The sequence below is a fragment of the Sesamum indicum genome, linkage group LG6, assembly GCF_000512975.1.
Source record: "Sesamum indicum cultivar Zhongzhi No. 13 linkage group LG6, S_indicum_v1.0, whole genome shotgun sequence".
NCBI lineage: Eukaryota > Viridiplantae > Streptophyta > Magnoliopsida > Lamiales > Pedaliaceae > Sesamum > Sesamum indicum.
This window is the reverse complement of record NC_026150.1, coordinates 23,070,236-23,080,393: the sequence shown is the minus strand read 5'-3', so window position 1 is coordinate 23,080,393 and position 10,158 is coordinate 23,070,236. Positions and strand designations below refer to the sequence as shown.

General features: G+C 35.8%; 2 protein-coding genes and 1 long non-coding RNA gene across 4 annotated transcripts; 2 read left to right on the top strand and 1 right to left on the bottom strand.

Moving 5' to 3' along the window:
• LOC105165576 lies at positions 1–5,655 on the top strand. Of its 2 annotated transcripts, XM_011084632.2 has the most exons (3): positions 9–164; positions 614–3,076; positions 4,383–5,655. In XM_011084632.2, exon 2 carries the CDS (start codon positions 616–618, stop codon positions 1,660–1,662), a length of 1,047 nt encoding a protein of 348 aa, XP_011082934.1. In that variant the 5' UTR covers positions 9–164; positions 614–615; the 3' UTR covers positions 1,663–3,076; positions 4,383–5,655. The 2 variants fall into 2 exon arrangements, with proteins under 2 accessions (XP_020550434.1, XP_011082934.1); XM_020694775.1 differs by lacking the exon at positions 4,383–5,655 and having other exon boundaries at positions 1–164; positions 498–2,309.
• LOC105165575 (protodermal factor 1-like) lies at positions 5,554–6,902 on the bottom strand. The gene is made up of 3 exons (XM_011084631.2): positions 6,719–6,902; positions 6,093–6,477; positions 5,554–6,010 (listed from the first exon to the last, which is right to left on the bottom strand). Exons 1-3 carry the CDS (start codon positions 6,876–6,878, stop codon positions 5,680–5,682), a joined length of 876 nt encoding a protein of 291 aa, XP_011082933.1. The 5' UTR covers positions 6,879–6,902; the 3' UTR covers positions 5,554–5,679.
• LOC105165574 lies at positions 6,899–10,062 on the top strand. Its single transcript, XR_848094.2, has 3 exons — positions 6,899–6,978; positions 9,437–9,530; positions 9,639–10,062. It is a non-coding gene; the product is annotated as an uncharacterized LOC105165574 (long non-coding RNA).

Here is a 10,158-nt window from a genome sequence, read left to right as displayed (position 1 = left end):
TATTATAACTGAAATCAAGGTGGGTTTTTCACGTTGTCCCCTACTAAGATTTCCACACAGAGAAATCAGAGAACCAAAGAAGAAAAAAGGAAAAACCTCTCAAGAATTTTGATCTGGATCGACTAGGTTATTCCGCATAGCCTAGGATTTGTTAGTGATTTCAGGTAATTTGAATAATCAGTCTACTGTTACTGCGTTAATGCAGTTTATTAGTATTATTGTTGATTGTTTTTAGTTTAAGTAGTTGTTTTAGCCTGCAAGATTTGAAATTTTTCGGACTAAATTTGATTGTGATTCAAATACTAGAACATCTTTGAATGTAGAAACGTCATAATAGCGTGGTGAGGTTATCTATGAAGTTGTTTTCTTCGATCGTTGTTTTTCTTTTAATTCGTGTGATTAGTTTGATATCACCAAAAAATGGAAGGGCTTATGTATGTGATGTTAATTGTGCCTGTAAACTTTAAATGTGCTGTGATGTTTCTTCTTGTTTTTAGTCAAAAGTGAAAGAAGCAGCATTGTTTCCCTTCAAGGAAGCCTGTAGAATTGGCCAGCACTTCAGTTTTGTATTGGAGGTTTAATGTGGAAACCTGATGTACTTTATGTTTTCCAGCCATGCTTGGAGGCAGAAGCAGATTATTGAAGCAGTCCAGGAATACAAGAAATGTTCAGTTTCCAGTTTTCTTTATGTTTCTGATTTTGTTACTGGTTGCTTTGCTGCTGATATTGGGGAAAAATGGTCATAAGTCCAGTTTGATGTCTGATCTTATGAACGAAAAATGGAGTAGCTTTGAATCTTTAGTTGGATTAGATCCTACCGTAGAATTGAGGAATGGTACTGATTTAATCTGGCAGATACCCGACTCGCCTAAGGCTGTTCTTTTCTTGGCTCATGGATGTAATGGTAGAGCAGTCAATTTTTGGGATAAGTCTCCTAATTGCCCAAATTGTGTTGGTTTGCCTGAAGAGAGGCTCATTGTGCTTCATGCTTTGGCTAGAAAATTTGCTGTACTTGCCGTGTCGAGTAAAGGAATTTGCTGGTCACTTGGGGAAGAAAGATGGATTGTTAAAGATATAATTCAGTGGTGGATTACCAAGCAAAAGGTAGACAAGCTGCCTATATTTGCATTGGGTGCCTCCTCCGGTGGATACTTTGTCTCTGTCCTTGCGGCAGAGTTTCCATTCAGAGGTATTGCTTTAATGATTGCTGAAGGAGTTTATAGTCATTTGGACATAACAAAGGATTATCCACCTACACTTTTCGTGCACATGCCCAAAGATGAAACTAGGAACAGGAAGATAGAAAAGTATCTAATAGTTATGAGGGAGAAGGGAATCAATGTTGCAGAAATTAAATGCACGGAATTCCCTTTAACATCTCAGTTCTTTGCCAATCGAATTCCGGGTCTTGATCTAAACTTGTCGGCAAAGTTGTTCAATGTTTTTCAGGAAAAGGGCTTTATTGACAAGAATGGTTACATGAGGGATGATGGGCGTGCGATACCATGGAAAACAGCTCTTGAGGAGAGAAATATTCTTCTTCCAGATAAATCATTGATAAATCATATTCAAGAGGAAATGAACCTTGCATTCGCTTATCATGAAATGACTAGCTTGCAATCCGAGCAGATCCTTGACTGGTTTGAATCTCATTTGAACTGATGAGCGAATGACATTGTTACATTTTGCATTTTCCTTGTCCTGCAAAGAAGATTTCAGTTTGGATGACCTGAACCAAAAAGTGATATATGTCCAACAGATGGCAACTTGAATTTTGCGATAGCTATGCACACATCTTCACAGATTTTGGTTGGTCTATCCATTTTGGTGAGGGAATCTGGCAGAAGTTCATCTGGTTTTCTGTATGATGTAGGTCAAATGGTGTCTGATATAACTGCAAAAGAACTTACACATACCTGCCTGCCCTCATTGTAGAAAGTCTTCTAGCTGTGACTCTTTGTTTACCAAAATTGGTGAAGTTTTATCTGTCTTTGAACAGCACGTTGGATTTCTTTACAGTAGCTTATTGAAAATCCATCTATTTGGTTGGGCAATTAGCAAGTATTTTCCAGCCACCATGTCTTTGCTGACATTAAACTTTGCAGTTAGTTGTATCCTGTAACATCTGTCTAGAAATACCACCTTTACTCTTTCAAGCCATGAAGATGAAATTATAGGAGTTCAATCAGGTGTCTGTCTATGCGTATTATTGTTTCTTTCTTTATTAGCAAGTTCACCTGAAATTTCCAGCCACTTGTCGTTCAATGTATTGACTTCATTATTATAAAATATTTTTGATATTCCTCTTCCATGTTGATGTTGAACTCTCTAACATGATACCCATTTTGCATTTTTCTATGTAAGATGTAACTGTTACCGAGTTATGCTAAAATCTGAGTACATTAACAAATGGCAAAAATGATTCTTTGCTAATTGGATGATAATATGAACTTACTAATCCAATTTCATTTTAATCTTGTCCCAAGCGAAATTACTTTCTATGTCTTCAAGTTTTACTTTTCATGTCCATGGACACAATTATGCTGTGGGCTATTGGTGGAGGTTTGATACTTCTCTCTTATCATCTTCAGTTGATAAGCAGTTCACAACTTGTCCTTGATTACATCTAAGTATGATAAAGATGAGCAGGATAAAATGCATGGTTACAGATCCCTACTTGTGAGAAATTTTGATATCGCTCCAAAAATAATTAAGGTACATGGTATTGAGCATGCAGAACTTTAGAACTTTTGATCTACTTGGAAACGCATAGAACAAACTAATATTATATGGAATTCAAGGAACAGAACACGGGAATGTGGAAGGAAGAAGCTGAAGATTGATGGCCCCTTTGAATTGAAATCACATCTTTGCTGGCTCCATTGTATGTCACTGGATCCTTCTTGTTGGCAGGGTCAATGAGAGATATCTTAGTCAGGAGTTGGACACTGACTCGGGTTTGAAGCTGCAATTGAGTAGCTGCTGACTTTTGAAACACTGTTCTCAGTGAATGCTTGATTGACAGAGGAGTCCTCAGACTAGTGTATGTATTATTATCAATATGAAGCATTGGAAGGTGAGTAATCTGCGAAGTCGTAAAAGATTTGTTATATTAAAAGCTAGGGATCCATTTATGTATTGCAATTTAGCACGTAAATTGCAAAGTATCCCAGCACCTTAGAGGCTTTCAATGGCGGCAAAATGTTAAATACCTCCAGAAAGCTGTTCTCTTGCATATATTTTTCTTTTTTCATTCTTTTGAAACAAAATATCTTCTTTGTTTAAGTGTTTCCCCATCCAGGTTCAATTTGATTCTGAGTATGTATATCTTCCTTTTTACTGTATGATTACTTTGCTGCAGTGAGTATTACTTTTTACTGGTTGGGTGATTTGACTAAATCCCAGTGAGTATGGAAAAGTAAATATTTCCCAAAGAATGTAAGAAAAATAAAGAAATAACATCCTTATTTATTCCCCACTGAGGCTGGAACTAATTTACTTAATACTTTTGGTAAAAATAAAGAAAAGAAATTCTTCATTCCTATTCATTTTCTACGACATTTGTTACAGTGGAAATGGTTTCTGAGACAGTGAGAAAGAGCTACGTTAACACGAAATGCCCTGAAAATTAGACTATGGAACTTCAGTCACGTTAGGTTCATCCATATCTTGCCATGCAGCTAGTTTATAGTTGAGTGTCCTTGAAATTGCGCTTCTGAACCATGCTCTTTTGAAGCATTGGAGAAAATAAGATGGCAATTTGAGCCTTCAAAGTGTAATAAACTACCTCTTCAAAGATCAAAGGTGATAATCTTCAGCATATCAGGAGCTCCCAGCTTTGGCAGTTTTACGGCCTGTATGTTCCTTATTTCAGGGACAAATATGTTGATTAACATTTAATAGTTCAATTTTGAAATGGTCTCATATTTGAAATGACTAATCTAGTCTGTGGACATTTTCGTATGCTACAGTCTGTTCTTGGATGCAAAACTATTTGCAACTTCCTCTATGTAGTTGTCATATGTTGTCAATTCATTTATAATTAGAATTTAGAAGTGTTTGTTGCTTGTGTGGATCTGTATGTATAGTTAAATTCTTCTTGATTCTTGTAGTTTCAAATTAATCCAGATGATTTTGATTATGGTTGTCGGACAATGGTTAGGACCATAACATTTAAAAAGATGAAGGTAGTTTGCTGGTGAACTATAATGCAAGTCTTAGGAATATAAATTGGAGATAATATGTGATTTATATTATTACTGTTTTCTACATTAAGCCTTTCTCTTAACCACTCTCCCCTATGTTCGATTACATGACGAAAATCTTACAAAATCTATTTGCTTCCTTATCTTTATAAGCCTCTAATCATTATTGTTCTGAAGCTGAAATAGTTTCAGCTTCATCAGTTTGGAAAAAGGTTCAGTCATTCAAAAATCTGGAGGGTGATTGATGCAGGCTAAGCAAGTCAATGTGAGTGCCACTTGTGCTATTTGAGTCCCATTATCCCTGATTCTGCACAAATGAAACTCTGATAAGATTATTGGATAATAAATCACCTATGTTTCTACTTCTACAATCATAAGTCTCAGTGTGCATCATGTGAACTGTTGCAGCCTGTATCTTGATATATTGTAAAGCTGGGTAGGCCCACATCTGGTCATTATTTTTTAGTTGATTTTCATGCACACACACGCATTTCATTGTCTCAAGTAACATCATTCATCCATCGTGGTATAGTAATGGATGGCAAAACAATTTAAAAGATGCTTAAGTGGATCTAGGACCTTAACACTAGACTGTTCTCTGTTTATTCTTGTCTTTTGATGTTAAATTGACAATGCAAAGAAGTCAGAGGGATAGAGTGGCTTGACAAGTTGATTCTCTTGGATGCTTGGTACGTACTAGCATGAATATGTATTTGTGTACTTGGTTTTCTAGTATATAAAGGGAGCTGAGGAATGATTTTTGTAGAGAGAAATTTTCATTTAATGTCAATATACAACTTGATGGTAGGTAGGGGCACTTAATGTGGATTAATATCTGCCTCATTACTTTGTTATGTAGATCATCTTCTCACTTTCTCAACATTATGTCGGAACTGGACCAACTGGTAACATACATCACGATGCTGTTTCTTAGTCCATGCTCGTCTACAATGAAAACCTTTTGTCACCTTTAGCTTTCTAGTGGTTCAGTGCATCTGCTTGCAATTGTTAAGTTCTAGGACTTGAAAGTTCTAATTTTCAGGTTTTGAGTAAAAACTACCAACAACAAATTTATACTCTGGTTCTAAGCTGAATACTTTCTGTATTCCTCTGGACCTTTGATGTGGATGGCCTGTGTCTATCTCACTTCTTTGAATTCTTTGTCCTTTTATGTTTCTCAAAAATACTTGTCATTGTTTACTCATATTGATTACAAAGATCCCGACAAACATAGAGATGGAAGTTTTCTGCTTTTTCACACTAGAAGTCTTTCTCTTTAATGTGCAACAAAAAACAAAATCTTGAATATTATTTAAAGTGAGAAAGGATAAGTCTGTATCCATCTTGATTTGGTAACATACAGTGGAATAAACATATAATCTCATACAAAAGAACCTCAATTAGGTAGGAAACCCAGCATGGCCCAAACTGAATATAAGACTATTGATAATTATCATGAAAAATCTAGTGTTTATCAAGCTCTGGGCTTGTTTCTGCCCTCGTTAGCCAGCTTGAAGAGCTGTGCCTGAGCTGCTGCAGCCTTGTTGGAGCTGAGTGCTGCAACAAAACTATCTCTGACCTGGCTGGTTGTGTAAGGAAACCTGGTGTGAGCCATGGAGTTGAGCAGAGCAGCTGTACCTTCTCTGTACAGGTCTCCAAGGCCATCCGTACGAGTGTTTGAAAGAGCCTGTAGTAAGTTCATGTTAGGCGAAAAACCTGGCACGCTAGTCAGCCCAAATGCACTGCCAAGTGTTCCCCACCAGCCAAACAAACCCCATATCAGTGTAGGGTGATTCCTCCAGTAACTGCAATTTACAAGGGCAAAACAATTTAAGTGTCATCCCTTTTATAGTTGACATTCTGTTTCATATGTATAATCATACTTACATGCAAGTAAAAGGTGGAGAGTTCGGATCAAATGGAAATGGCGGTGATGGTATTGTGATGCCGGGGGTGGTCGGTGTTCCGGGAGTGATAATGGGAGTGGTTGGTGGAGTCCCGATGGTAGGTGGAGTCCCGATGGTAGGTGTTGGGGTGCTTGGTGTTGGAATAGTTGGTGTAGTAGGGGTTGAGGTTGGGGGTGGATGGTAATATCCACCACCACCACCAGTGGGAGGGGATGGAGTGGGGCGGTGATGCCCTCCGCTAGGGGGGCCGCAGTTGGCAGGTGGTGTTCGTCCATAGCTGCCACCTCCATGTGAAGGTGTTCCATGGGATGGTGTTGGGGTTGCATGGTGACCTCCTGAACCATGTGCTGGAGGTGTGTACGTAACTGTGACCAGAAAACAAAGATGTTAGCTCAGCATGTTACAGTGAGCTAAGACAGTTTTCGATTTTTATTTGCTTGACATTTTTCCCTTAAAAATGGAACTGAGCTTGTGGATTCAGGGGTTTTAACATTCAAACCTTCCACGAGCCGAAATATAATAGAAACATCAAACTTGATTCTGCGTGTTAGGCATGATCATGTGTGTTAAAAAGTGTGTGAGATACTGTGCAAGAGAGAAAATAACCTGGGGGAGGACTTCGTGCATTTGGGTCTGGAGTGTAATAGTTTTTCTGATCCTCAAAGTTGGCTGCAGATATGACAGGAGCGAACAAGGTTTGTGAAAGCAACGCAGCCAAAGCAGTCCACAGCAGAAAAGATGCGTGCTTACTTCCCTTCACCTCCATCTTTGTCAGCTGTCAAAAAAAATGATGAGGCTGATGCAAGTGGGAGAGATGTATATAAAGAGTTATGAGAGCCCAGAAGTAAATATAAGCAGGTGAACAGGTATGTGGTTAGTTGTATGCATAGCAGGTGCATTTAAACTGTCATTTAAATCTCACACTGCATGTTATGCTGAGAAAATTTTTTTATTATTATCTTGAAAAGAACATCTCCATGTTTGTGAAGACCTTGCAATTTGAAAATCTCTACACGGTATCTTTGGATATGGGAGAACTGGAAACTTGAATAAACATTTTTAGAAAACAATCTAACTTCCTTTACCAATTCATTACAAGTTCCTGATGTCTTTCGGTGGTATTTGTCCACAACCACATGCAATTTTCATGGGCTAGCAAGTGTTCTACTTTAGGTGATGCACATATTAGAACTAAGAAGCTGTGCTTAGAAGAAGCCATTTTGGACTTACTAAGGGTTCTTTCAACAGTTTTCTCTTTTCATTTTTGGACTTATAGAGGGTGTTTGGGTGAGCTTATAAGCTTTTCAAAATATCTTGGTGAACTTTTTAGAGAGAGATTATAAGATCCATAATAAGATTGTGAAGAACTTATAAGCTCCTTTGGAATCACTGAGGAGTTCCCAATTATTTTTAGGATATTAATAAATTCCTTCAATTTTAATTATATTAATTATAAAATTGTCATTTCTCCAAACACTTCAAATACTTATTTTTAGAATAAGATTTAACATAAAATTAATGAGCTTACAAGAGATTTTAAATAAGCTTACCCAAACATCTGCTTAATTAATATTATGGCCTATTGAAGAGCTTATTCTTTAATCTTCGAATGGTTAGCCTCAAAAGTTCCATGTAGGGAGCTATAACTTCCGACATAATTAAAGTCTAGTACTAGTAGTGACTTCAATCTGTTTCAGTTTCTTAATAATGTTTTTAAGCTAATTGTACTTAATATCATCCATGTTGTATTGAACATATGTCCAGCATTAATATACGTGGTAATAAATCAAATAAAAATAAAAAAACATCCAACATTTCTGATAAGGTGTCCAATAGATTTCAGACTTAGAGAAGGTATTTTCTCATGTATTTGAAAAAGTATACGAGTCGCTAAAGCACTAACAAATTTTTTCTTAATAAACTACAGCAAAACTTCTATAAATTAATACTTTATAAATTAATAAACTCTCTAAAATAATAAAATCTTTCGGTCCCGACTTGGGCCTTTGTAAAAAATCATCAAATTCGATAAGATAATAAGATAATAATTTTTCAGAAAATTCCTTTATAAATACTAGGTCCCATTAAAATTCTAAATTAATAATTCATAAATATTACCGTTATAAATATTATGGTAATTTGCTAAAATATGAAGTTTGTAATGCTTTACGCATTTGATCATTCATGGATGATTTTACGATACCTTTTAGATGAGAAGACATGGTGGGTTGTTATGAATTATTTTATTTTCATATTGAGATTTATATAGTATATGTTTCATTCATCATGTATGAATATATTTAATTGGTTATAATAGTTATTTAAGTGCAACAAATTAATGTAAACATGTATATTTAAGTAATTTCAATGAATTGATACATGCGTCTATAAATATAATAGTTAATTGTATACAATGAATTGATATTGTACATAAATATATTTAATTAGTTACAAAGAATTGATTGATGCATGAATATAATCAATAAAACATATATGAATTCATTTATTTTTAATACATATGTACTAAATTTGTTGAATTTAAAAAGTCTCTCTTTTAATTAATAAAATATTAATTTATCGATAAATTAATATCTCTCTAAATTAATAAAATTTCATGGTCCCAAGGTTATTAATTTATAGAGGTTTTACTGTATTTGAATAGTGCTACTTCATCTAAACTCACTTTTTCCTCTCTTTCCTTCTTTTCTTTTTTTTCTTTTTGCTTTGTTTTTTTGGGTCAAAGTTCAGAGCTTTTCCCCCAAAAATTTGTACTTCAGAGATCACACTAGTAGAATTCAAGTGTTAATACCAACATGAACTTTTTTTTGTCTCTATACTTGCTCCGGCATGTGTATATATATGTTGGTAGTGGCATACAGTAAAAAAAAATATTTGTATATATTGAATAGTCATGATGCAGTCGTATCATGTCTATAACTTTTAGAAACACCATTTCCCTTGTCCTTGTCCTGTTATATTATATTATGTCCATAGCACCGTGTTAGTATTCATATTCACGCATAATAGCTAATTGACTTAACCCCTTTGTCTTTCTTCATTCCACTAACACCATTGACACCTATTTGTAAGAATTAACTACAGTTTCTAGGGACAGGCTACAGTAACAGTTCTTAATGCGTGTTTGGTGGTGTAACTATTGTATGTTTGCTTTTTTGTCTCAACAATTTCGTACCAAACTTAGGCACAATAATCCGACTTCGAAAAGTTTGTACATCAACTTCCTCTTCGAATATACTTCAAGCTTTAGAAGTCTGTATATCAACTTCCTGCATGCATGCTTACCATTAAGTTTTATTCTTGCAGAAATTATGCCGCAGGCATTTGACCAAACTCCCCTAAGACCAGCTTCGCAGTTTGCATCAACTCCTCCGCAGGTCTTACAAATATTTGGATCAAGGTGAGTTTTCCGCTGCCCAAATTTGTTAGAAACCAGGTGGGCTTCTTGAAATCCATATTTTTCGCCATTTTAATTTCTCCTATTAAAGATATCGTATTTGTTCGACAGCTATTCAAGGCATGTGGACCTCCAAGTTTGAAGAAATAATAGACTTGGCATTGTATAAGCTGGTGGAGGGAAATGGAAATGAAGTGTAAGTATTGGAATTGAATCCGAGTAACTGCAATGGCAGAGAAGTAGGTGAAGAAGCACAAAAAAGAGAGAGGGGGACATTGAATTGTGGTAGTAAATGAGGGGCAGGGCCAGGCAGCAGCAGAGAAGAGATGTGAATTATTATTATGGAATTCTGGTGTTTTTTGACTGTTAGTGCAACTTAAAAGCAGTGCTTCTTTCTCTGTGAATAGTAGAGACAGCTAAGTAGCCAGCCTGTTTCTGTATATTAGGAAATATTAATGGATTCTGAATTATTATCAAAATATGATGATACCATAAGTGAAACAGTTATCATTTTTTTGTAATATAATGCTTCATAATTCACCCTTTTTGTCGACTACCACAAACTAGAATTTGAGTGCATTATGGCCCTATTTTGATTCAGTTGAGCTGTCTGCTCATCAAATCACATCAT

Excerpts from the sequence above, each read along its gene's own strand:
- LOC105165576 (XM_011084632.2), top strand. The coding sequence starts at position 616 with ATGCTTGGAGGCAGAAGCAGATTATTGAAGCAGTCCAGGAATACAAGA.
- LOC105165575 (XM_011084631.2), bottom strand. The coding sequence starts at position 6,878 with ATGGAGGTGAAGGGAAGTAAGCACGCATCTTTTCTGCTGTGGACTGCT. Across the intron at positions 6,478-6,718 it reads TGCACGAAGTCCTCCCCCAG|TTACGTACACACCTCCAGCA; the intron begins GTTATTTTCTCT and ends TTCTGGTCACAG. Across the intron at positions 6,011-6,092 it reads TCTCCACCTTTTACTTGCAT|TTACTGGAGGAATCACCCTA; the intron begins GTAAGTATGATT and ends TGTAAATTGCAG.